General features: G+C 35.8%; 1 protein-coding gene across 3 annotated transcripts in view; it reads left to right on the forward strand.

Annotated features, from left to right (window-relative positions):
- SMURF2 (SMAD specific E3 ubiquitin protein ligase 2) overlaps nucleotides 1-27,906 on the forward strand; it is a 118,465-nt gene that overhangs the window by 83,066 nt on the left and 7,493 nt on the right. For 2 of the 3 annotated variants that reach the window (XM_082442043.1, XM_082442045.1), the window contains 11 exons: nucleotides 1,308-1,373; nucleotides 2,889-2,973; nucleotides 5,740-5,823; nucleotides 7,898-8,100; nucleotides 10,406-10,490; nucleotides 14,264-14,422; nucleotides 20,701-20,893; nucleotides 21,953-22,056; nucleotides 24,344-24,458; nucleotides 26,578-26,756; nucleotides 27,427-27,564. In XM_082442043.1, coding sequence (XP_082298169.1) covers nucleotides 1,308-1,373; nucleotides 2,889-2,973; nucleotides 5,740-5,823; nucleotides 7,898-8,100; nucleotides 10,406-10,490; nucleotides 14,264-14,422; nucleotides 20,701-20,893; nucleotides 21,953-22,056; nucleotides 24,344-24,458; nucleotides 26,578-26,756; nucleotides 27,427-27,564 — 1,411 coding nt within the window. The remainder of the gene's footprint in view (nucleotides 1-1,307; nucleotides 1,374-2,888; nucleotides 2,974-5,739; nucleotides 5,824-7,897; nucleotides 8,101-10,405; nucleotides 10,491-14,263; nucleotides 14,423-20,700; nucleotides 20,894-21,952; nucleotides 22,057-24,343; nucleotides 24,459-26,577; nucleotides 26,757-27,426; nucleotides 27,565-27,906) is intronic. The other variant, XM_082442044.1, reaches the window with a different exon arrangement.

Below are 27,906 nucleotides of genomic sequence, written 5' to 3' on the forward strand. Positions count from 1 at the left end.
TCGGGGAACTAAGATCCCACATGCTGTACAGTGCAGCCAAAAAAACCCAAAAAACAAACAAACAAAATGAACCATGTTATTCTAACCCAATGCAGCAGGCAAACTGAAGACTTATAGGTCACATGTATGACCTTATTTCTGGTTCAATTTAGCCAACATTTATTGAACCTTTAAAGTGTCAGGTACTGTTTGAAACCCCAGTGATAGAAAGGTGAAAAACAGCATTAATCCTGTCCTCTGAGAAGCAAGGGCAAAGGCCTGCTGGCAGAGGGAGCAGGACACGTTAGAAGGACTGAACAGAAGCGGCATTGCTCTGCACAAGTCCACTGTATAGCTGTCTTATTAGTGTCCATTTATTTTGCAAAGGGAAAAGTAAGCCAGGTGGGGCACAGATTTTCTTTCTGCTGCTTGTGAATGTTTCATTGCAGTAATTTATATGATCTTTTTGATGTGTAGCAATATTTAATTTATTAAGCACCTGATGTAGTTCCACTCTGTCAGGTTGGAGTGGAGAATATAAAAACTTAAGATATGGTCTCCTCCTTTTATCAATTCGTGATTTACTTAAGTAGACAGATGACATACAGCTATAAAGAGAATTCAGTTATAAGTGCTGTAATCAAAGTAAAACCAACATGCAGTGGGTGACATTGTTCCTTACTGTAACTAGCCAGGCCAGTGTTATATCTGTTTTATAGATGAGGCATGAGAGAAGAAGTGAGCTGCTTCTAAATGAGTTAGTACCAGAACTCAAACCCTTATGTTAGTTTATACTTGGCTTCTTATTAATACTTACTTTGTGTGTGGGGGAGTTATGTGAAATGGTTAGATAAAAAATAACAATGACAACAACTAACATTTATTGGACACTTATGTGCCGGGTACTGTGCTAAGAGTTTTACATAACCATCTGATTTAATCCTTAATAGGAGGTAAGTACTACAATTATACACGAGAAAATCAAGACTTGGGGATAAATTGCTTAAGAACAAAACTATTAAGTGGCAAGCGAAAACTTAGACTGAAGTGTTCTGAAATCTTTGGAGAGAAAATACTGCATGTTGGCACCAGTGTCTTATGGTTTTTGAAATCTGAATTTGTCAAAACTTTTGTCGAGACATTTATACTAATATTATGTACGCAGTTAGAGAATTTTAAACATTTGTCTCATCATTAAAACTTGATTAATTCTTTAAATGATTGGTCTGATTTCCAGTGGATTGTAGAAATTTACTATCACTCTGTAGATGTGAGAATCTCTGATACCAACTTATTTTTTGCCTTTTGCTGTTGTTGATTTGAAATAGATCAGAGGCTGGATCTATGCAAACTTGGGCCAAATGACAATGATACAGTTAGAGGACAGATAGTAGGTAAGTGTGGAATTGAAAGTTATGTGAATTTTGGCTTTATTTAAGCTGACCTAAACTCTAAATACCTTTAAAATCAAAGTACAGTAACTGTAGCTTCATTGTATTGGCATGAATTAAATGAGTCATGTAAAATTATTCAAATAGTGGATGCAGAATCTAGGACAACTTAATTTTTTAAAAAAGCAAAAAAATACAAATAATGTAAAAAATAGGCTCCTAATGTGAAGAACTATTGATCCTTTAGGAAGGAATTCTTTAAAAGCATACAAATACAGTAGAACACTGAGATAGACTTTATAGATGATACTAAGGTTTTCTGAAAGTAATTCTCAAACTGGTTTTTGAGTAAGAAAAACCAGTTTAATGCTTTGCAGTTTTAATCTTTACTAATTGAAAAAAATAGAATGGTAGTATAGCACTAATTGGAGAAAGGGAAAAATTGTTACCTTACTCATAAGGCACTTAGTGGGCTAGTGGGGTTATCTTGAATTGGCCCCTTTATATAAAATTTCCTGAGACTTATCTTAAGAATTGATAGATTGAGATTTGATCAAGATACCTAGAATGGTAGGGCACTGAGGTGGGCTCCTTTGAAGCTTCTTAAAGAAGTAACAGGCAATTGGAATCTTACCATTGCCTTATAGAGCAGAATTTAGAATAACATGATTGCATTATATGAACCTATCAAGAGAGGTTTTAGTTACAGAAAGGACTTGAAGGACTTAATTTTACAAGGCAGTGAATTAGGTTCATAGAGAGTTGCCAAAGTAGCATCATAACAAAAGCCCTATTCTGGTTATTGCAGGGAAATATCTACACTACAGCGTTATTCATAATTCCTGTCATTCTTAGATTGAGAGGGAAGTTAAAAACTCAAAAATGTGGAATACACAAATATACCTTTCATGTGTTACGCCTCTTTTTAAGTGCACTAGTGGCCTTGCGTTGCCCCATTAGGATGGGAAAAAAGGAGTTAGACTCGCCTCCATGAACATGACAAAGTGTAGAAAACCTTAAAGAGAAAAATCTCATGGACAAAGAAATCGCAGGGGCTTCCCTGGTGGCGCAGTGGTTAAGAATCCGCCTGCCAGTGCGGGGGACACAGGTTCGAGCCCTGGTCCGGGAAGATTGCACATGCTGTAGAGCAGCTGTGCCCGTGCGCCACAGCTACTGAGCCTGCGCTCTAGAGCCCGCGAGCCACAACTACTGAAGCCTGTGCGCCTAGAGCCTGTGCTGCGCAACAAGAGAAGCCGCCGCAGTGAGAAGCCCAGTCACTGCAATGAAGAGTAGCCACTGCTCGCTGCAACTAGAGAAAGCCCGCGTGCAGCAACGAAGACCCAACACAGCCAAAAAAAATAAATTAAAAAAAAAATTGCAGAATTTAGTAGAAACTAAAGAGTTCATTCTTAAGTCTTAAAATGAGCTAAGCCAGGTGTCTTTCAAAGAGAAATATTTTAAATTGCAATAATTCTTTCTAGTTCTGTGACTCTTAGTAATGTTTTTGTTGTTTAATAGTAAGTCTTCAGTCCAGAGACCGAATAGGCACAGGAGGACAAGTTGTGGACTGCAGTCGTTTGTTTGATAATGATTTACCAGATGGGTAAGCAAAAATCATTAGATAATATCCCTAAAATAATGAGAAATAAGTTGGTGTTTATATTTAAGTTTAGAAATTTGCTGATCAATTCCAAAATCTAGGTTTTCCTTGTACTTAGAAAATTAGTGAGGGATCTTATCACAACAAATTCGTAAAATAAGCCATGAATTAGATATGTTACATTTGTTTTTTAAGAGTTTTGACTAGGAGACAAATCAAATTTCTTGACAAATTTAAATCTCTTGTAAATATTATATATTCAAAAGGAAAACTTTTTTGATTGATTAAATTATTCAAAACAAGGCATGTAGGTGCTGAATCTGAGGCATTGCTCTATTTAGAGGGATGGGATACAGAATTTGTGTAATAGTAATTACAATAACATAGTAACATGTATTGAGCCTGCAAGTGTCAAATAGTGTTATAAGCACTTTATATCATTTATCATTACATATATATCGTTACATGATATACATTAGATCATTTAATTCTCATAATGTGATTCTGGAATTAGACCATTTGGGTTCCAATCCTTACTCTTCTGTTTACTAGCTTTATGAGTTTAATCAATTTATTTGACTTTTGTAAGCTTTGGTTTATGTTTATTTATCAAAGAGGATAATGATAATAGTATGTACGCCATCAATACTTGTGAGGATTAAATGAAGTCATTCATGTAAAGCATGTAGCACAATGTCTTGCATAGAGTAAGTGCTTAATAAATAATTAGCTATTATTATTACTACTGTTACTACTATTATTACCCTCATGCGTTTTACAGACTTAGGAAACTGAGACTCAGAGAGGTTAAGTATTTTGCCAAAGACCACATAGAAATGGCAGAACTGGAGCACAGATTTAAGCCTTGATTCCAAAGCTTATGCTTTTTATCATTGCTCTCTATCTTTGTTTTATACTAGTTCTGAAACCTTACCGATTTTATTTTTAATTTTCAAAGTATTTTTAATTAACTTCAATGAGGTATAGTTTACATACAATAAACTATATCCATTTTAAGTGTATAATTGGTTGAGTTTTAAGTTATTTTTGACATGAAATTTCAAATCCAAGCTATGGTATTTGCTCATTTTGTGTAAGCTGTTAAAAATTGCTATAATTTAAGTCTGTTTATAGATCATTTTAGCTTCTTGATATATCTGTTAATTTTTATGGATTTGAGGTGGATTATGGTACTTTTGAAGGGGAAGTTTAGGATGAAATAACTAGTCAGTATTGAGAGATTACAGCAGTTGTACGGCTTATTCTAAATTTGTTCTACATTATTGTACTATAATTGTAATCACAGGGGAAAAAACCTGTTTAGCATCTTTTTATTTTCCATTGTTTAAGGCCTCCAAACCGCTGCCAGTGGTTTGGTGGAATATTAACATAACTATAGTCACTCGCCTAATTTTTTTGTTATATGAATTAATAAGATATTGAGGAAGAAGTGGCATTATTGCTTTTTAAAAAATTAGTTTGAGAAATAGCCCATGTTGGTGAGGTTGTGGAGAAAAAGGAGCGCCTGTACAGTGTAGGTGGGAATATAATCAGTACAGCCACTGTGGAAAATGGTAGGGAGGTTCTTCAGAAAGTTAAAAACGGAATTACCATATGATCCAGCTATCCCACTTCTGGGTATGTATCCTAAGAAAATGAAAACATGAATTCAAAGAGGTATATGCACCCCTTTGTTCATTGCAGGATTATTTACAATAGATAAGATATGGAAGATAGGTAAGATATGGAAGCAGCCTAAGGGTCCATTAATAGATGAATGGATAAAGAAGATGTGTTACACACACACACATACACACACACACACACACTGGAATATTGGTCAGCCATAAAAAAAAAGAATGAGATCTTGTCATTTGCAACAACATGGATGGATCTAGAGAGTATAATGCTAAATGAAATAAGTCAAACAGATACCATATGATTTCACTTATATGTGGAATCTAAAAAACAAAGCAAACAAACAAACAAAACAGAAACAGGCTCATAGATACAAAGAACAAACTCTGTATTGGTTTGCCAGAGGGGAGGGAGAGGAGGGGAAATTGATGAAATAGGTGAAGGGGATTAAGAGGTACAAACTTTAAGTCATAAAATAAGTAAGTCACGGGGCTGTGATGTACAGCATAGGGAATATAGTCCATATTGTAATAACTTTGTATGGTGACCGATGTTTACTAGACTTATCTTGGTGATCATTTTGTAGTGTATAGATGTCAAACTACTATGTTGTATACCTGAAACTAATATAATATTGTATGTCAACTATACTTAAAAAAATTTATACCTTTTAGTAGAAAATGTGTAAGAGAAAATAAAAATATGAAGATTAAAAAAATTAGTTTGGATAGGCTAAATGCTTTAAGAAGCTTTTATATACTTTTCTAGTTAAATTTAATTTTTTAAAATTATGTATAATTTTTATTTTTAGTATGGCCTTTTTTCCCCCCACTAAATTCTGGAGAAATTAGTATAATTTAATTGAGCATTGTTGACATCATTGAAAAATTCTCAGTTTGGCTGATGGAAAATATTAGTCACACCTCAGTATAAATATTTCAAAAGCTTCAGAATTCTAGAAGACATATTGTACAGTTCTAAAATAAGTTGAAACAATTCCTATATTCTGCGTATTGCTTTTTCAATTTGTCATTCCTGATTCATAACAGCAAATGTCTTCCTGGCTTGTTCCAAAAACATTCCATGTCCGGCTTCCTATTACTGCTTTACCTCTCAATATTTTTATTTAAGCTGGGAAGAAAGGCGAACTGCCTCTGGAAGAATCCAGTACCTAAACCACATAACAAGAACTACGCAATGGGAACGCCCAACACGGTAAGAACATACAAGTATCTTCCCAAGGTCTATGCTGTTTGCCCTCCTGAAGTCCCCTATCTGTTTATCTGTCAGCTTTACCAGATTTCCTTTCTTGGTTTAAACTGCTCTAGATCAGTAGATCTTATAGCAAATGCCATTATTATTTTTAATAAAGATTGCTTAGCAGGTCATCCTGTTATTGTAGCTCCATGGCCTGTGATGGTGTTCAATAAATATTTATTAGATGAGTTAAATGAATACATTGAGAAGTCATCTTATTTCTAGGACTCTTAAAAATTTTTTTTGAGTCCATTATTGAACGGCTGTAACAAAATATATATACAGGATCTCCATTTATTCAATAATGTTGGGGGATGATTATATTGTGTCCAGTAAGGTCTTTGACCAAGATAAGAACCAGATGCTCTGAGGCAATATGGAGGGGCACCTGACTTAGAGTTGGGGGCAAGATGGTAGAACTTGCTAAGGAAAACTCTGAAGGAGGAGAGTCTCTGAACTAAATCCTGAAGAATATGAGGATTTAGCCAGGTAAGGGGAAGGTGATAAAAAGTGTTCAGGGTAGTGGTAACAGCTATCATTCAGTTCACCAAATTGTTATATGCCAGGCACTGTGCTCAGCATTTGGGCTATAACCATGAATAAGGCAGAAAGGCCTTCCTGGAGCTTAATGTGTAAAGACATGGGGATGCAAGATAAGTTTTGAAAGCTTCAAGGAAAGCTCTTAAAGTAACTGAAAATGAATAGGATAAGTGGCTGGATTTCCTTTTTTTTCAGAATAAGAAAAAAGTTTATTTGCCACCTCTACTCAGTGTTTGTTTTGCTCCTTCTACTATTTTTTTTTTCCCTGAGCAGGACAGGCACCAGACATAGAACATCAAATGCTTCTCATTAGCTATACTTTTATTTATTGGGGATTAATTGCTTAACTCATTGAACCGCAAAGTTTTCTCTATTATACTGTGATTCTCAGATGAAAGCTTATCTTATGTTGCCATTTTAAAAAGTGCTTATTTGAGAGTTGATTTCTAGTATTAAACTGCCAAGGATTATATGGAAGTCAAAGAACCTACTTTTATCATATCTGAGTGTAAATAAATGTGTACTTGTGTCAGTGCTTTAGTGAAGTCTTAGTTCCTTCTCATTTAACTGATAAAATTGACTTTAATTTCCACATGTGTAAAGTCAATTGTGTTGTAAATGTTAGTTTAAAAATTAACTCTTGATTATCCTCTTAGTTTGGATGACCTACAAGAGACTGGAAGCTCTTTGAAGAGACAGACTATCTTTCCTTTATTCACTCAATATTTATTGAACTACTACTCTTAAATATATGCTAAGCACTACTCTAGGTGCAGGGAATATATATGGTGGGGAAAAAACTAGGCAGACTTTCTTCTCTCAATAAATATTCTAGTGGGGGAAGACAGACGAAAACAAGGATGCAAATGAGAAAAATATCAAAAGTAACTGCCATGCTGAGGAAGTAAGGTGAGGTACTGTCAAATGCCTGGGTGACTACTTTAGATCTGAAGGTCAGGAACGACCTCTTAGAGGCAACATTTAAGCTTAAGCTAAGATTTGAATGACAAAAAGGAGCCTGGCCTAGGGAAAATAGGAGAAAAAATCACTCTAGGTAGAAGGAAGGGCTGCTCTCCAGCACTAAAGGTAGAATGACCATGGCAAGCTTAAGGAGGAGGAAGAATGTCAGTGTGGCAGAGGCAGAGTGGGAGAATGGTGGGGACGCAGGTCTGAGGTCGCCTGTGGCTAAGCCAACTAAGGCTTTGTGAGCTCATACTCACATCTATAAATATATGCGGATTTCATATGAAATGTAATTAAAATCAATATAAAGTGATTTGAATATGTAATTGATAATCTGCTTATCACCTGGGTTTCTTTGGTGCTTTGAGGCTTTGGGTTTGCTTTTATTGAGAGTTCTTGAGTCATTATATTTGTATTAATCATTCCATTTTCTTAAAAGTGATTGTTACTGCTGTACATACCTTGTCTATAAAATTCTGCTTTTGGTATCTGAGTTGAGTAACTTTTTTTCCTTGTTACTTTTTGATAGACCAGCATCTGAATATTCTAGTCCTGGCAGACCTCTTAGCTGTTTTGTTGATGAGAACACTCCAATTAGTGGAACAAACGGTGCAACATCTGGACAGTCTTCAGATCCCAGACTGGCAGAGAGGAGAGTCAGGTCACAACGACATAGAAATTACATGAGCAGGACACATTTACACACTCCTCCAGACCTACCAGAAGGCTATGGTATGACAACTAGCAGAGGAAAAATAAAGTGTGTTTTACTGATTTCAGCTTGCTAAGAAGCCAGAAAATCAACTTTTAAAGAAGTTATTAATCTGGGTTTAGGAATTCTGCATGAAAATCAAAGTAAATGTAAAACTCCCCAACTTTGAAAAGTCTTTGAAGTGGTAGAAGACTAACAACACTTTGACTTTGGGCTAGTCATTTAACCTTAACCTTTTTGCCCAGTTACAATGAAATGAGATGAATGATACCTCTCCTTTTCACAAAGGTATTGTGAGAGGCATATGAAACAATGTGAGACTGCTTTGTAAACAGGCACTGTAAAAAGTGAGATGGTGTTTTTCTTGATAATGGCAATCTGAAGTCAGACTTGTAATTTTCTAGACGTGCATATTTAGAAATAATTTAAAAAGCATATTTCTGATGGTATTTATATATTTATATATATATGTATTTGTATTGTCTATAATTTTGTGTTATCTGAGTGATTGGGTTATTGTAAATGATTTAGTCACTTCTGTGTTTGTGTAAAAGTACTATAATCTTATATATTTCCTAAATTTTAGAATTCCATGTGAAAGATGACATGAATTTTCTCATAGTTGAATACAGAACTTCCTAAATTAATTGCAACTTGTGAACTCTTGTAGTATGACCTCAGCTGTTCTCTCCTCTCTTGCTAAAAGCTTAACCAAGTTACTTAACATCCTTGCCCTTTCCACAGCCTCTAGATGAACAGTTCTGGGCTGATGATGACACCTAGTGACCAACGTTGGGAACTGCCTGATCTAACTTGTATTTTATTTTTACTCCAGAATGTTTTTTGAACTTACACAAATGCATCATTCTTACTTTATTTTTTAAGTATTTTAACTATTTAATTTAAAAAAAACCCCAATTTTTCCATTAATTGAGCTAGGCTACACAGGTTAACTTAAAGCACAGTGGTTAGAGCATGGGCTTGGGAAACAGAGCTGGGTTCATATCCTGGCTTTGCTATATATTAGTTGTGTGATGCTGGGCACATTATTTAACCTGTTTGAGCCTCAGCTTTATCCTCTATATTATAAAGTGGGGAAAATATTATTACCAACCATGTAGATTTGTTGCAAGAAATAAATGAAATTTCATGAGAAGTTAAAATTTAGCTGTTATTATTAATGTCCAGACCTTAGAATCAAGTATCTCCTGGCATTCTTTTTAATTGAGATTATAAGGCAAGTGGTTTGGAGTGGGGGTAGTTACACTTTTACAATATTTGTGCGATTTGGATTAAAAAAAATTTTTTTGTACAACCAAAACAGGAGTAAAGTGGGTACCAAGGCTGAAATTATTGCAGCTGTCATCTAGAACCAGGTTTAAACATTTTTACATTTATAATTTTAAAAGTTTAAATTGATTTTTATTACAGGTTTATAAACAAATTTATACTAATAAATATTGGCAATAGTTTTATTGTTTCGTATATTGGAGTTTTTCATTAGATTTTGTTTTTAAAAAAAAAAAGGTAGTTCTGTTGCTTGAAAACATAAATAAAGACTAAAAACCACCATTGAAGAAACCCTTTCACAGATTCCTTCTCTTTGCCCTGGCCTCCTCACTCTCTTCCCAAGGGCTTTGACTTAATTTTACCTGCGGCTTTTTTTCCCCATTAGGCATATGTGCTCTTTAGTCTTCCTCCTCCTAACTTGATTATTTTTCCATCATTGCTTCTTTTAGATTATAGGGTGTCTCTTCTATATTCCATCTTTTTTGCTTCTAAGTCCAAATGTAGTCTTGAGAATACACCTCTCTCAAGGAAAGAAAAAACATAAGTTTTGATATAAAATTAGGCATAATTTAAAAAGCATTACCAGCCTGCAAACTCTTTGAAAGTTTTTGCAAATCCCTGAGAATCTCCGCAGAGTTGGTTAGCCTCTTCCTCTGAGCCCTTCTGTTTCCCTTAGGCTCCACATTTAAGACAAATAAAAGATAATTTCTTCATGTTTGTTTAATTATTGGTACTGTGACAGTATTGTTTTCTATTTTCCATTGCAACATGTTTAATATTTGAGCCACATTATAAGTGTAGTTGGCTTTTAAATAGCTGGGCTGTGACCCTCACCACCATTTATAAGACTGTTTCCAAGAGAAAATGTGTTCTGAGTTCAGAACAAGTGATTTGTAAAGCAGTTCTTTTGTAATAAAATAGATTGGTAATTTGGAGAGTTTACCTATTAATATAATATCATCCTAGTGTTTATAGCTGTTTTTGATTTGGACATTCTGAATATGTTTTTATTATTAGTGTTTCTTAATTTTACAGAACAGAGGACAACACAACAAGGTCAGGTGTATTTCTTACATACTCAGACTGGTGTGAGCACATGGCATGATCCAAGAGTGCCTAGGTAAGAACCATATTCTAAATACCCTTCATACCATTGAATATCCATTTCACCTAGGATTTATTTGATTATTTAATCTTTAACTTCTTAAAATAGATGATGTAAAAGTTTGGCTCTTTCTCATCATATTTTCAGTTTGACATTTAGTAGAAAGTCCTACTTACTTCTCTGCAACCCTACCCCAGTGCCATACCCCCCAACCAGTCTCCAGTTCCTCTCCCCCTGCCCCTTAAAAAAATCGAGGCAAAAATGTGGGTCTTTTAGGAATTTGAAAATTGACCTGGGGAAGACATACATACCCTTACAAAAACATACATACCCTTTTTTTTTAAGGGTAGTAAATTGATATTTTTATTTCTGGTTAGGCTTTTTAAAAAATGGTTTGTTTATTTTAACTTTATATAAGTGTATTCAATCTTCAAGTTTCATTTTAATGTAGAAAAGGAATAACCCAATTAACATAAATTAATTTTAAATGCCAAAACTTGTATGTTTGAATTGCAGGCCTTGTTGAATGCATTTACTAACCAAAATGTCAACTATCTTTTAACTTTAAGAAGATGGAATGACACAAAATCAATTTAGTAGTTTAACACAGTTTCTGGTACATTTTAGTATCAAATAATACATTTTAAACCACTAGCTATTTTGAATTATTTTCTACTGAACAGATGGAGAGTGCCAAGTAGTCCAGTTGAAGCTGCAAAAAAAGGTTGAGTTCTAAGTGAAATTCTAAATCAGCTTTGTAAGCTATACTTATACCTTTGTTGGATGAGGATATTTTATATATTAAGTGCAACATTGCTCTCTTCAAAAAAAAAAAGTCCTATGGAGGGTCAAGAGATCTTTTTCTGCCTAAAGTTTGTACTCAGAGCTCTACTTGTCTAGAATCATGTTTTTGAATTAAAAACAGATGTGACTAGCTGATTTTGGATTGCTTTGATACTCTATTTATAAATAAAGCTATTATAATGAAAATGTTTTCTTTTTTTTTTTTTTTTTGGTCGCGCTTTGCGGCTTGTGGGATCTTAGTTCCCTGACCAGGGATTGAACCTGGGCCCCGGCAGTGAAAGCACCGAGTCCTAACCACTGGACCGCCAGGGAATTCCCAAAATGTTTTACTTTGTGATAGAGCTTAATCAGAATCTTTTGAGGGTGGCAGCCAAGGAAATGTGTTATCATTAATTATTGTATCAAGGTTGCCATTTCTGTGTCTTCATAATATAAGCTGTTGATTTAAAAAAAAAATAGTGGGGAGGAAATTTTTGTTTTATTAATAAGCTCACTGAAAAAAATCTAAGTGCCTAACTTTTAGAAATAAGAGTTTTGATATGTAAATTATGAAAAGAAGTGTTTGGGGTTCTGTTTATCAGGTTGAAGGTCAGTAATGAACTTTTCTATAACATAATTTAAAATCATTGGAAGGAAATGTTTAGAAGAAAAATGATTTTTTAAAAAAACTGAATGATTTACAACAGTGTGAAAGCTGATCTTGAGCTGCCTTTTGAAAGAGTGGTGTGTAAGCTGGCGTCGGAAGTTGAAACAGAGAGATTTTGGCACCACAGTGGGCAGTGTTCTTATTCCTAAGGAAACAATGTTGGTTTTTCATTAATGAATAAGGGGTTTCTATAAAGATTTAAGAATATTTCTTATTGAGTATTGAATAATGACTTTATGAAATAACGCTTTGGATTATATTTCTTTTCTTTAGTCTCTATGCTCCAAATAGTTATCTTAAAATATATATCTTTTGTTTTGGGCGATCCTTTAGTGAATATGTCTTTTGTATGGAGGATCTTTTATCAAAGCAGACTATAAATATTTAGATTCTATTAAAATATCATCACTATTCAATCAAAGACATTTATAAAATAGTGTCACTCAGACACTTTAAAACTAACTTTATGTAAAGATATCCAGTAAACTTAGATTTATCTGAGAAGTACCATTTCAGAATGTTCTGTATTTCTCTTTAAAATAATGATTAATGCTTTGTTATTCACTATATTGCATACTGACTATGTAGTCTTAAAATACAAATCTGTATTACTTTTTATGGCTGTATAACATACCATTTTCCTTTAATCATTTCCCAGTTCCACATAAAGAGTGTTTCCAGTTTTCTGCTTCTCATCAATTCTTTAGAGCCCTCCCATGTATGACTATAAATTTATAAAATTCTAAATAAAATGATATAAAGTGAAATTCTGCATTACATCAAAAGCATTATTCATTCTTTGATTACAAAGAATGATAATTGTTTTTCATTTCTAAAAGTTCCATTTAAAAAAATCTATCTGTTCATTCTTAATAATCTCTCAGTGATAGTTTGTCTTTGTAATTGTTCCCTTTTATTATTTGTTTTAAACATTGCATATCATAGCTATTCTTTTTGATCTCTGACAGTACTTGGGGATCTAATTCCGTGGTTTTGTTTCTACTGACTCAGTCATCATGAATTCCTTTCTGAAGTGTTTGGTGATCTTTGATTGTGAGTTTGATTTTAATTGGTTGGAGTTCTGTGGACCTAAAGTGAGAATTTAGGAATTTTTCCTGGAATCACTTCATCTTTCCTTTGAGTTCTCAGTGGGGAAGTTCCAGATTTCCTTTTCCAACCTTGCTGCTGGCCTGAGGCTGAGTTTCCCAATTAACCACTACCCTCTGGCAGCCCCCCACTCTGCCTGTCTGCCACTCAGGTACCAGCTCCAGTTTAATTCACTTAAAAAAAATTTGAGGAGGATTCTTGGAACTTTTTCCTTTGCCTCTTTTGAGACTAGCAGTGTCTCAGAATAGTGTGTTCTTTCCAATCTTTAGTTCTGTAGCAGAAGAATCTCTGGGGCACCTATAAGCACAAGTTAAAAATCATTGTTCCAACAAATCTCTGGGTGCCCATCATTACGTTTTCACTATGACCAAGAAGAGGTTATTTCAGGAAAACTTTTTTTCTAGTTTAACTTTGAAAACATAATTTTTATGAGATTTGTCATTGTAATTATTGGTTACAGTTTAAATTTATATTAGACATGCTGCTTTTATTTCATTCTTTAAAGTTCTATAAATCTTTGTCATATATAATAGTATTTTAAGAATGCATGATATAATAACAGTGGTCTTTGCTCCAAAAAGCAAAAAGTCTTTTTGCTTTTTTTATTGTAGCAGTAAACCTTAGAACATTCTTCCTAAGGTGTCTTAAACAGGTTCTTCATTCACTAGCTTTATATCTTTCAGAATTCAAAATGGAGTAGTTATCCTTTAAAATATATACTGTGGTTATTTTCAGGATCACAATTTCAATAACATTTCCAGTTCTGCTTTGTTGAAGAGCTTAAAATTAATCATGGAATGAACATTTACACAAATTTTATGGTGTAGTAAAGAAATAAATAATTGAAGGGAAATTTTAGAAAACATTTAACTCCTTATATCACTGACATTTGGAAAACAATATTTTGTCAGACAAGTATTGAAGTACAGTTTATGTTGGCAAATGTTGTGATTGCTTTTATATTAATTTAAAACCTGAATTACATTAAAGCCCAGGAATGAACTCACTAAAAATGTAGGCCGTGTGATAAGTTTCTGAGCCATCTGTGGATTGGGCTTTGAATATGCAAGTTTGTTAAACCATTGGGAATTAAAGATTCCAGCTGAACGTCTCAAGTTTCTGAAACAATACATTTTCTCAGACTTCATGGAATTGTTCTGTGTCATTTACACTTGCTTGGCTCAGCAGGCCCAGCAGTGAGGTATTTTTTATTTTATATTTGTTTTTGCAGGGATCTTAGCAACATCAATTGTGAAGAGCTTGGTCCGTTGCCTCCTGGATGGGAGATCAGGAATACAGCAACAGGCAGAGTTTATTTCGTTGACCATAACAACAGAACAACACAGTTTACAGATCCTCGGCTCTCTGCTAACTTGCATTTAGTTTTAAAGTAAGTTTTTGAAACAATACATGTTCAAATACGAGTCTGAACAAGAGAAGACTGATAGATGCTTTTTGTAATAAATGTGATAGAATGTCTGCTCTCTTCAATTATACATCACTTTTGATGAACATAATTTTATATAAGAATATGACAAATTTTACTCTCATGTTTGGGTATTTTAATCCCACTGTGCTTAAGTAGGAACCTGTCCTGAAATGTTAGGAGAAGGGTATGTATCAGAGGTGCACCGTAGCACACCTGCAGAGACAGGCTACCTTATGGGGTGGATGGATTTTTTTCCTTGAGTGCATCAGAAATAGCTCTAGGACAGCTGAATCTATCCCAGAGGATTTTCTGATGTGTCAGTTTTGTGCTTCAGCTTTAACGCATCTTTCCCATTTGCAGGACTTAGACAGTCATTCTTACAAGTCTTTGTGAATGGGCTTGATGTACCCTGGGGTTTTTTTAAATTATTAAAATACAGTTGATTTACAATACTGTGTCAGTTTCAGATATATAGCAAAGTGATTCAGTTTGCTATATACATATGTAATATATATATATTTCAGATTATTTTACATTATAGTTTATTACAAGATATTGAATATAGTTCCCTGTGTTCTATAGTAAATCCTTGTTACTTATCTATTTTATGTATAGTAGTTTGTATCTGTTAATCCCATACTATTAATTTATCCCTCCCCACCCTCCCTTTCCCCTTTGGTAACCGTAAGTTTGTTTCCTATGTCTGTGAGTCTGTTTCTGTTTTGTACATAGATTCATTTGTATTATTTTTTAGATTCCACATATAAGTGATATCATATAATATTTGTCTTTCTCTCTCTGGCTTACTACACTTAGTATGATAATCTCTAGGTCCATCCATGTTGCTGTAAATGGCAATATTTCATTCTTTTTTTATGGCTGAGTGATATTTTAGAGTGTGTGTGTGTGTGTATACTTGGGTTGCTTCCATGTCTTGGCTGTTATAAATAGTGCTGCTATGAACATTGGGGTGCATGTATCTTTTTAAATTAGAGTTTTCATATTTTCCAGATATATGCCCAGGAGTGGGATTGTTAGATCATATGATAGCTCCATTTTTCGTTTTTTTCAGGACCCTCCATACTGTTTTCCATAGTGGCTACACCAATTTACATTCCCACGAACAGTATAGGAGGGTTCCCTTTTCTTCACACTCTCTCCAGTATTTATTAATGTAGACTTTTTGATGAACTGTGGGTTTAAAAAAAAAAATTCAGCTTTATTAAAATTTAATTGACACACAATAAATTGTACATATTTAAGTTTTGACATATTATATACCTGTGAAACCATCACCATAATGGGGATAGTGAACATATCCATCACCCCCGAAAGTCTCCTCCTGCCTCTTTGTAGCCTGTTGGTAGTCCCTCCTCCCATCCCTTCCCTAGTTTCCTAAGGCTGCCGTAACAAGATAGCACACACTGGGTGGTTTATAACAATAGAAATTTATTCTCTTAAAGTTCTGGAGGCTAGAATTCAGAATCAAGTTGTCAGAAGTGTTGGTTCCTTCCCGTGGCTCCAAAGGAAAATCTGTTCCATGCCTCTCTCCTAGCTTCTGGTGGTTGCCAGATACTTTACTGTTCCTTGACTTGTGGACACATTATCCCAGTCTTTACCTTTGTCTTCATGTGGCCTTCTATGATCTATTTTATCCACAAACTTCTGCCACCAAGTGTGTGGGTTTTTTCCTCAAATATTCCAATTCTCCACGTCTGCGGACACCAGCGAGGCGTACAGCGCCTGAATTCAGTCTAATACCACCTGCAGTTAGTATCAGGCCTCACAGGCTAAGGGCTCAGTCTCACAAGACTGTTCTCACTTCTGATGCCATTTATAAGTCCCAAGCCTCCCGTATTTCTTGCCAACTGGCTATAAATCGAGTTCTCATGACTCTCTCCTTGGGTTCAGTAATTTTCTAGAATGGCTCACAGAACTCAGGGAAATTATTTCTTTACTATTACCAGTTTATTATAAAGGATGCAACTCAGAAACAGCCACATGGAAGAGAGGCACAGGGCAAGGTATGGGGCAGGGGCTGCACAGAGCGTCCACGCCCTCTCCAGGTGCTTCGTCCTCCGAGCGCCCTCAGCGTGCTCACCATCCAGAAGCTTTCTGAACACTGTCGTTTAGGCGTTTTTATGGAGTTGTTATCACACAGGAGTGATCGATTATTAACTCAATCTCCAGTTCCTCTCCCCTTCCCCAGAGGTTGGGGGATGTGCCTGAAAGTTCTAGGCTTCTAATCAAGCCTTGGTCTTTCTGGCGTCCAGCCTCCATCCTGAAATTATATAGGGGCCTAGCAAGTCACCTCATTGAAACGAAAAATGCTCTGATACCCAGGAAATTCAAAGGGATTTAGGAGCTTCTGTGTCTTGTACTGGGGACAAAGACCAAATATTAGAACAGAATACACTCCTGTCACCTGTGTCACTCAGGAAATTTCAAGCATTTTAGGAGTTCTGTGTCAAGAACTGGGGACAAAGACCAAAGTATATTTCTTATTATGCCACACTTTCTTTCCTGTATGTCTGGGTCGAAATTTACCTCTTCTTATAAGGATACCAATTTATTGGATTTAGGGCCACCCTAATCCAGTGTGACCTCATTTAACTTGATTACATCTGCAAAGACCCTATTTCCAAATAAGGTCACATTCACAGGTGCCGAGGCTTAGGACTTAAACATATTTTTTTGGACACAGTTCAATCCACACCCCATCTTCAGCCAACCATTGATTTGCTTTTTCTGTCACTATACATTTGCAATTTTTAGAGTTTTAGATGAGTGGATTCATACAGTATGTACTCTTTGCTTGGTTTCTTTTACCCAGCCTAATTATTTGAGATTCATCTCTGTTGTTGTATGTATAGTTCATTTCTTTTCATTGCCGGGTGGTATTCCATTGTATGGATAGACCTCAATTTATTTGTTTACCTGTTGATGAACATTTGGAATTTTTCAGTTTGGGCCACGACTAAACTGTTATGAACATTCGTGGGTTTTTTAATTTTTGACCACGCTGTGTGGCATGTGGGATCTTAGTTCCCCGACCAGGGATCGAACCCATGCCCCCTACATTGGAAGTGTGGAGTCTTAACCACTGGATCGCCAGGGAAGTCCCTGAACATTTATGTTTAAGTCTTTGTGTGGACATATGCTCTCACCTCTCTTTGATAAATAAATACCCAGGCTGCATAATATCATAGATTTATGTTTAACTTTTTAAACTGCCAGATTTCTTTCCGAAGTGATTGTACCATTTGACTTTCCCACTAGCAGTGTATGAGAGTTGTAGTTGCTCTTGCTAACACTTGGTATGGTTAATCTTAATTTTGAACATTCTAATAGATGTGTAGTGTTACCTCATTATTGTTTTTTGGGGTGGGGGGGGTTCTGTGTTGGGTCCTTGTTGACAGGCTTTCTCTGGTTGCGGCGAGCAGGAGCTACTCTTCGTTGTGGTGCGTGGGCTTCATTGCGGTGGCTTCTCTTGTTGTGGAGCATGGGCTCTAGGCAGGCAGGCTTCAGTAGTTGCGGCACGTGGGCCCTAGGGCGTGTGGGCTTCAGTAGTTGATGCACACGGGCTCAGTAGTTGTGGCTCACGGGCTCTAGAGCGCAGGCTCAGTAGTTGTGGCGCACGGGCTTAGTTGCTCCGTGGCACGTGGGATCTTCCCAGACCAGGGATCGAACCTGTGTCCCCTGCATTGGCAGGTGGATTCTTAACCACTGCGCCACCAAGGAAGTCCCTCATTATTGTTTTAATTTGCATTTCTCTAATGACTAGTGATGCTGAGCATCTTTTCATGTGCTTATTTCCATCTGTATATCTTCTTTGGTGAAATTTTTTGCCTCCTTTTTTAAAAAAACTGAGTTGTTTTTTTTTTGACTTTTGAGTTTTGAGAATTCTTTAGATATTTGAAATACAAGTTTTATGCCAGCTGTATGCTTTAGAAAGATTTTCTCCTAGACCATGACTTGTCTTTTCATTTTCTTAACAGTGTCTTTTGAAGAGCATAAGGTTTCTTTGACATTTCAATGAAGTTCATTTTATCCATTTGTTCTTTTATGAATTGTGCTTTGGGGATCATATTTAAGAAATTTTTGCGTAACACGAGTAATAAAAATTTTTTAGTGTTTCAGAAGTTTTATGGCTTTAGGTTTTACATTGAGGTCTCTGATCCACTTTGAATTAAAGTTTTGTATCTTTAAGTTGGTATACACAAGTTTTTTTTGTTTGTTTTTTGTTTTTGGATAGGATTAATACAGTTGTTTAGAGAGTATTTTTAATATATTCTGTTTTGACTTATATATGTGTGTGTGTATTAAAAAAACACCTTTTTGGCTTCCCTGGTGGCGCAGTGGTTGAGAATCTGCCTGCCAACGCAGGGGACACGGGTTCAAGCCTTGGTCTGGGAAGATCCCACATGCCGCAGAGCAGCTGGGCCCGTGAGCCACAATTACTGAGCCTGCGCGTCTGGAGCCTGTGCTCCGCAACAAGAGAGGCCGCGATAGTGAGAGGCCCGCGCACTGCGATGAAGAGTGGCCCCCGCTTGCTACAACTAGAGAAAGCCCTCACACAGAAACGAAGACCCAACACAGCCATAAATAAATTAATTAATTAATTTAAAAAAAAATCTAGGTTTAAAAAAAAAAACACCTCTATTACAATGTTTTATGAGAGTAGTAAATGGCGATTTGTAATTTTCATCAAAGCTGCATTTTCTTTGGATAGTTACACATTCTAGGTATAAAATTTGGCCTGGTACATAAGAATCACTGTATGTAAAGTAAGTTTGGGTGATTTGTTAGAGAACTGAAAGTTACTTTTGTTTATTTTCTCATAGCTACCATTGCCCTTTACCTTTAGGTTAGGAGATTGTACTCTTGTCTGTTGTGTGTAAAATTAAATTCCAGGGACTTCCCTGGTGGCACAGTGGTTGAGGGTCCACCTGCCAATGCAGGGACACGGGTTCGATCCCTGGTCCAGGAGGACCCCACATGCCATGAAGTAACTAAGCCCGTGCGCCACAACTACTGAGCCTGCGCTCTGGAGCCCACATGCCACAACTACTGAAGCCTGCGCACCTATAGCCTGTGCTCCACAACAAGAGAAGCCACCGCAATGAGAAGACTGCGTGCGGCAGCGAAGAGCAGTCCCTGCTCGCCACAACTAGAGAAAGCCTGCGTGCAGCAACGGAGACCCAACGCAGCCCCCCCCCCCCAAAAAAAATTAAATTCCAACTGAATCACTCAATGTTTGCATAGATATCAATAGTGAATTATCTGACTTTTTATTTCCTGACGGTTTATTGGAATTAACTAATTCATTATATCATAAGATTCTTTTAAAAAATTCTTAGATGCAACTTATATTATTTTTGCCAGGAGAATAAAAATATCTCTAGGCAATGTGCCTTTAAAAATTATTATTATATTTCTGCTGTACTTGGGAGATTATTTTAGTGTATTTGTGGTAAACCATATATGTGCAGTTAGAAGTCACTTTAGCACAACAGACAATGTGATTGTACTGAATGCCACTGACTATAATACTTAAAAATGGTTAAAATGGTAAATTTTATGTTACGTATATTTTACCACAATAAAAAGAAAAGTAGGAACTTCCCTGGTGGTCCAGTGGTTAAGACTCCACACTTCCCATTGCACGGGGCACGGCTTCGATCCCTGGTCAGGGAACTAAGATCCTGCATGCCGTGCAGCGAGGCTGAAAAAAAAGAAAGAAAAGTAGGCACTTTATAAAGTGTTTAGACTTGTTTGTAAAGTGCTCATTTCTCTGTGCCAGTAACTTGCTGTGACCTCCCACATTCCTGTGGTCTAGACTGTAGCGTGCATAGGAGAAGGGGTCCCTGCCAAGCTGCCAGTTCAAACTGTCTCTTCCAGAGAGACAGACTCTAGATAACAGGCACAGGGTTTGGCCTATGCCTGAATTTTAAAGGGAGAGATGGTAAACTACGCAGAAGAAATGGAAACGGTATTTGAGAAAGTTGTTCTCAGCAGCTGTATAAAAGTTTTTTGAATTAAACTCTGTTATCCACTTCTGTAAGTTCCAAGAAATAAACTTTGGAGCTAGTTTATTGTTGTCAAAAATGTCAAGCTAAGAATATAATAAGGTCTAGAAATGCTATAGGTAGACTTGGTTTAGCGTAGGATGCTATTTTAAATGTGTAATTGCAATCTCTCTTGTTTAAAATACTTCAGTAATATTTGTTTACTTTTAGTCGGCAGAACCAATTGAAAGACCAGCAACAGCAGGTGGTATCATTGTGCCCTGATGACACAGAGTGTCTGACAGTCCCACGATACAAACGAGACCTGGTTCAGAAACTAAAAATTTTGCGGCAAGAACTTTCCCAGCAACAGCCTCAGGCTGGCCATTGCCGCATTGAGGTTTCCAGGGAAGAGATTTTTGAGGTAAACTTGCAAGTCTTGTTTTAAAGTAGAGAAAAATTAATTCAGTGATGTACTCTGTTTTCCAAGTATATTTTGGGGGACTCATATCTCTTCAGAATGGGAGAATTTTCGTTAATGTCTTTTTTACTTGTGGGAATAAAGGCAATAATATTGGAGAGATTTAATACATAAGATAAACATTTAAATAGGATGAAGTGTGAGATGTTCTGATTGGGGCAGCTTGGTCCTTGCAGTTGCAGATACTTATTTGTTAATGAATTTTAAAAGACCACAGATATTATCCATCCCTTATTTTCTAATTCTTCCAAGAGGTTAGGGACTCTTAAATCAAAAAATCATTACTGTTGGACTACTTCCTTAATTTATTGAAAATCTTCCTTTCTAGTATATCCTTTTATCTTTGGATTTATAGCTTTAATAGCAACTTCAAAGTTCTTACATAATAAATGGCAGAGGTCCAAGGCAGGGGTTTCCCTCTTATTAGAGTGTTCTGGGACAAAAGATGTTTGGGAACTTTATAATCCTTCTCCCAAAGGATGAACTTTTTTCTCTCAGGACCATTCTGACCTTGTTTGTAGTCAGTCATTTGTATTTTTAAAATAATAGAAAGTTGTCTGTTTAGTGAAGATCACATTAATGATTTTTCTATGTTCTTTGAAACTTTCTTTTTCTTACCTTTACTTTCTATTGGTGTCTGTGACCTAGAATTAGATCAGCTAACTTAAAAAAAAGTGGTACTTCTATCAGATTCTGTTTTTTAATGTGAGTGGAATCATTGCTGTGGTTCATAGGACTTAAATATGGAGCTTTGCATTTAGTAGGCTTTTAATATAATATTTATCAAAAGAATTGGTTTCAGTAGTACAGTATTAAGCTATATCCATTTTGTTTTTAGAAGTTCCATGAGGTTTCAAACACTTGGAGTTTATCCATTGATTTGATTGTTGAACAAATTCTACCTTATTTAAATAAACATGTTTTGTAGGTGGAACGGAGGGAGAGTTTAAATAACAGGTTAAAAGCACCTAGTAATAATAGTATATTAAACATTTTTTTCAGGAATCATATCGACAAGTCATGAAAATGAGACCGAAAGATCTCTGGAAGCGATTAATGATAAAATTTCGTGGAGAAGAAGGGCTTGACTACGGAGGGGTTGCCAGGTAAAGCCTTGCTCGTCAGTAAATGCCATATGGATCGTTATATTTACAAATTTAAGATACTCCCTGTGGTGTGACTTTCTCATTGATATTTATTTTCTAGCATAATATTCCCTCATGTTTGCAATACAGAGGGTACCCTAGTAGATACATTCATAATTAGGTTAGGATAGTACTGCTACCAGAAGAGTGTTTGTGAACTCCCGAATGGATCATGTAGTCCAATGAGACTTTCTCTGTAAACTAGCTGCAACCCTATATGGACTGTTGGTAGGGTCTGCAGGCCCGATATTTTCTCCATTTCTCTCCTTCAGTACATGTTATTCCCTCTGCTTTACATTGTCAGTAACAATCTTGAGATTTTAATGACGTATTCTAAACTGAATACTGTTTCCCTTTGCTTACACTGCCATGCTTTTTAACCTTGTTAAAGGAATGTTTGTGTCTGTAAGTATGTATGTATGTCATAAGTGGTCCTTAGAATGTTTCAATACAGAAGCTGTAATGTTTCTGCTACATTCAAACATCAAGTATTTTTTTTTCCAGGTGTGAGAATTCACTTTATGTAAATGTAGCAGAAACATTATAGCTTCTGTATTAAAACATTTTAAGGACCGTCATGATAATTCTGCTTCCCCTAATCTAAATCCAGCCTAAATTAAATTTGTGTTTCCACCAAGTCCCATAATCATTATTTGGCATTACTTGTTTTCACCTGTAGACATACTTTCATTCTGTGACCTTTTTACCTGCAAATGGATAGTTTCTTTAGTTTGGATTTTTAGCATTTATCACTTGTACATCATACTTAAGGCTTGATAGTTTCTGTGGAATGCGTATGATTTACTCATAAGTAGATTTTGAATGCTTGTTGGGAAAACTTGTTAATTATCTGCTGATGGAATCTAAATGCTATAATTATATGTATAGGCCAAATAAGTAGTTAGTTTTTTGTTGTTTATTTCTTAACCTCACTACTTTCGGGGTTTGGGCGGACTAAATGGCATGTGGCAGTGAACTGCTTTTTCTGATCTTTATCCCATAGTAGAACCCAAAAGAAGAGTTTTGCTTTTATGCATGTTCTAAATACTTAGTAAAACAAAACAAAAGTTGGACTTTCTTTTAAAAAACACATACATGCATAAAAAACATACAAGACGTATTAGGTGGGAAGGTTGCTTATGTGGAGACCTCACTTTTTCTTTTTAATCTCTAGAGTTTTCAAGTACTGTGTTGGCCAAAAAGTTCGTTCGAACGAACTTTTTTGGCCAACCCAATATTAAGTGTAGTGATTTGATTTAGACTCCGTCAAATGATAGGACTTTGAAATATTTTCCTTTAACTACTTTAATAGTGTTTCACTGCATTTCCTAAAAATATATTATTCCATCTGTTTGATCCATAATATCAGAATATATCATTTATGTGCCTTTCCTAGCTGAGGAATGACAGGAGTTGAGACTAGAATGACATCTCCTTAAAGCCTAGACTAGTCATTTTATTTCAGTTTCACCAAGATGAATAACAAGTTGTCTTTCATACTTTGGAAAATATAAATGATTTAATAAGCTTAAGTTGATAGTACTGTTTATTATGAGGTTTTAAAAACACTGTTGTATGCTTGAAACCAAGAAGTGGTATGGAACATACCCAGAAAATGCAGGCTTGCCCTTGGTTCCCACCTATACCAAATGCCTTGCAGTTTCTCACCACTTACATTTTTATCATGGTGTATTTTAGGGTTTACACAAAAAAGATAATGGAGATGGATAATGAAATTTTCTTACTAAAACAATATCAACAATAAAACATACCCTTGTCTAAAAGTAAGAGTAAATTAATGTTATATATCTGTATAAACTAGTATAAATCTGCCATGATTGGAGAGGACCAGGGTGGTATAGATGGACCACATGGATGTTTTGAAATAATACCATATTCTTCCCTTCATTTTATACTTATTATGAATTACAAATTTGTTTAGCAATTAAAAGTAACAGACCACTGGGCTGCAGCATCTAACGAGTAGTTGGTACTTCTGGATATTATCCTTAGATTCTCTGATGTAAAAATGTCATAAAATTACCCAAAATTGAGTGAGAAGTGACTTCAATAAATCAAGAGTTTTCATGTACTTTTGGGGCATGGTAGACGTTTCTAATGTGATTTTATATAACTAGTTAGTCCTTTATTTTGTTTTATTAAAAACATTGCTAACATGATTAATAGCATATCTTAGTCAAGATGTATTCATTAACAAAAAATTCCTTTGGCATATCTTGTTTTTTAGGGAGTGGTTATATCTCTTGTCACATGAAATGTTGAATCCTTATTATGGCCTCTTCCAGTATTCAAGAGATGATATCTATACATTGCAGATCAATCCTGATTCTGCAGTTAATCCGGTATGATTGGTGGTTATAATGATACAAATTAATGTATGACCTACAATGTTTTTTGTCTTTAAATGTCAGTGTAGTTTGTGACATAGGATTACTGTCTTTGTCCAAGTCACATCCTTGGACTTGGCAAGTCCTCTTCTAGAAAATGTTCTCAAGTAAATGATCATGGATATGTGCAACAGGTTGGGCACAGGGAGGTTTACTGCATCACTGTTTATAGTAGCCCCAAGTGGAAACAACATTGCTGTCCATTAAGAGGGGGTTGATTAAATTATGACATGAAGCAGAATGACATGGTTAAGAGCATAGACTCTGGAATTAGAAAGACATGAGTTCATATCCTGGTCCCATTACTAACTAGCTTTGTGACCTTCATTGACTTAAGCCTCAATTTTATCATTGCTAATAATAATAAATATAGTTTGGACCCGAGAGAAGGGTTGTGACAGTTAAATGAGACCCTGCACATTAAGTATTTAGCACAGTGCTATACATTATTAACCCTATTACATATAATTAAGCACTCAACAAGAGTTAGCAGCTGTTATTAATTTGTTGTTTTTATATTATTTCTGTTACCTTTCCATACAAGGTTATATTATACAGCCACTAAAATGATGTTGTGGGATAATAGTTAAAAATATGTAAAGATGGTATTTGTAATATATTAAGTGAAAAGAAGATTACAGAATAATAGTATGAAACAAATTTTGGTAAACATGTATATGTGTAAACATTGAAAGGCTCTACAATACTGGTAGTGGCTCTGGGTGTTAGACTATAGGCATTTTTTTTTCTTGTCTGTATTTTGTAAATATTTTGTAGTGAACAGGTATTGCTTTTTAAAAAGAAAAAAACTATTTTTAAGATAAAAGGGAGGCTTAAAGATGAGCTTAAAGATTATTAAATAGAGAAGTAAAAGAAGTTGAAAATACAAACATCCAACTAATAAAACAGTATATCCTGAAATACCAAATCTGTCTAAACATGGTAGGCATGTTAGATTCATTGCAGGGTATTCTTTTTTTTTTCTTTAAACTTTGGGTTTATTTATTTATTTATTTATTTATGGCTGTGTTGGGTCTTCGTTTCTCTGCGAGGGCTTTCTCTAATTGTGGCAAGTGGGGGCCACTGTTCATCGCGGTGCGTGGGCCTCTCATTATTGCGGCCTCTCTTGTTGCAGAGCACAGGCTCCAGACGCGCAGGCTCAGTAATTGTGGCTCACGGACCTAGTTGCTCCACGGCATGTGGGATCTTCCCAGACCAGGGCTCGAATCCGTGTCCCCTGCATTGGCAGGCAGATTCTCAACCACTGTGCCACCAGGGAAGCCCTTTTGCAGGGTATTCTTTATAAAGGGAAGATTTTTAGGTGAAGGTTCTGCTTGGAGAGCTCATTACTGCCACTGTAGTAATGATAGCTCACGTTTGTTGAGCATTTACCATATGCTAGGTCCAGTGCCTTGGGCTTCATCACCTCATTTTACTACTCACAGAGACCCTTTTTAGATACTATTATTACCGTCATTTTTCCAGGTATGGAAGATTAGTTCCACAGGGGCTAAGTAATTTGCCCAAGTATACATAGTTAGTAAGTGGCAGAATCAAGACTCTCGTCCAAGTTAGACATGAAATCTGTCCTCTTAAATCTATGATGTTTTGAAGTTCAGTTTCTGGTTAGGTCAAAGGAAGAGGGAGGTATAGAATTGAAAGCTTTTTTCCCATGACAGAGCCAGGATTATAAGGGGCTTAGCAGGAGACGGGAGGAGAGGAAGAGAACAGGATCTGCAGGTGATTCAATGAAGCTGCAGAGGGACTGTAGTTTGGACTTAATTTCTGAGGATAAACTTTACAGAGTGACTACCCTTTGAGAGGGGCATTGGCTCTGCTGTAATATTTTATAGCAAAGTATAGTATCTTAAGCATGCCCTATAGAGACTCTCCCTAATGATTGTTGGGCTTTGATAGGATAACCTATTCCATTTAAATAGTTATAAATTGGAGTATAAGTTGATACTTACTGTTTATTTAAAAAAGTACCATTGCTTAAATATTTAATTTTTATTAAAAAATTCCCTGGATAGTATCTACCTTGAGTATTTATGTAAACTCTTTTCAATTTCAGGAACATTTATCATACTTCCACTTTGTTGGACGAATAATGGGAATGGCTGTGTTTCATGGACATTATATTGATGGTGGTTTCACATTGCCTTTTTATAAACAGTTGCTTGGGAAGTCCATTACCTTGGATGACATGGAGTTAGTTGATCCAGATCTTCATAACAGTTTAGTGTGGATACTGTATGTATTGAGTCTTGTTCGTTATAGTTAGAATCTGAACTTTTTAAAAAGATACATGTTTCAAAATGGATGTACTTTTTTTGAAATATAAAAAATGATTTTTAAAAGTACTTATACATAATGATTTCCTCAACACGATGCAAGGTGTTTCCATCTTGCATGTGTTAGAATAAGATATTCCTGCTTAAGTGGTGGTTGTTGAAAACATACTTTAAAAAGGGTATTTGTAAGAATCAGTTCTGTTTTTGGGGGGGGGGTCATTTGTTTGTGAAGATACACTGGCCATGGTTATTTTTGCCAAGTACACGAGTAGCTTTCTCAGTGGGGCTACTCAGGTGTTTAGTCACTTGGGTTACCCAGACTCAAGTAGGACTTCTTACCTGAAAGCCAAACATAACTGAGTTTTCCCTGTGTAAACCCCAGCTTTCCAGGGCTTTCTCCTTACTCAGGAAGGAAAATGTTCCTGGTGTTTATGAAGGTTAAAGCTCTTTGACTTTTCTGCCCCAAATCTAGGAGGTATGATGGCATAAGAACTAGTAAAAGGAATCTAACCCTATGTTTGCATGTCATAAAACTACCTCAGTTTTATTTGTCTCACCAATTAATACATCTACAATATCTGTATTTTAGATTTTCCAATGAAGTGTCTTTCCCTGTCTTCCCTTCCTAGTGAGAATGATATCACAGGTGTTTTGGACCATACCTTCTGCGTCGAACATAATGCCTATGGTGAAATTATTCAGCATGAACTTAAACCAAATGGCAAGAGTATCCCTGTTACTGAAGAAAATAAAAAAGAATATGTCAGGTAAACACTTCTGTGTTCTTAAGCCGGAGCCTTGTTTTAATGTTCTAGAATGGCGGTACAGAAAAACATTTATGTGTTTAGGTAGTGTTACTTATTGCTACAAAATAGGCTTCTGCAGAATTTAGTGGCTTAAAAACAACCACCATTTTATTATTTCTCACAATCCCGTGGGTCAGTAATTTAGATCGAGGACAACAGGGACAGCACACTTCTCCTCCATGTGGTGTCAGCTGGGATGGAAGTGTTAAGAAGGCCTCTTCACTCACATATCTGGTGCCTCACTGAGGGTGGCTCGAGTGGCTGGGGGCTGGCTGGAATGGACACTGGGTCACCATCTGGGGC

Source organism: Balaenoptera physalus (genome assembly GCF_965194825.1).
Source record: "Balaenoptera physalus genome assembly, chromosome: 20".
Classification (NCBI taxonomy): Eukaryota; Metazoa; Chordata; class Mammalia; order Artiodactyla; family Balaenopteridae; genus Balaenoptera; species Balaenoptera physalus.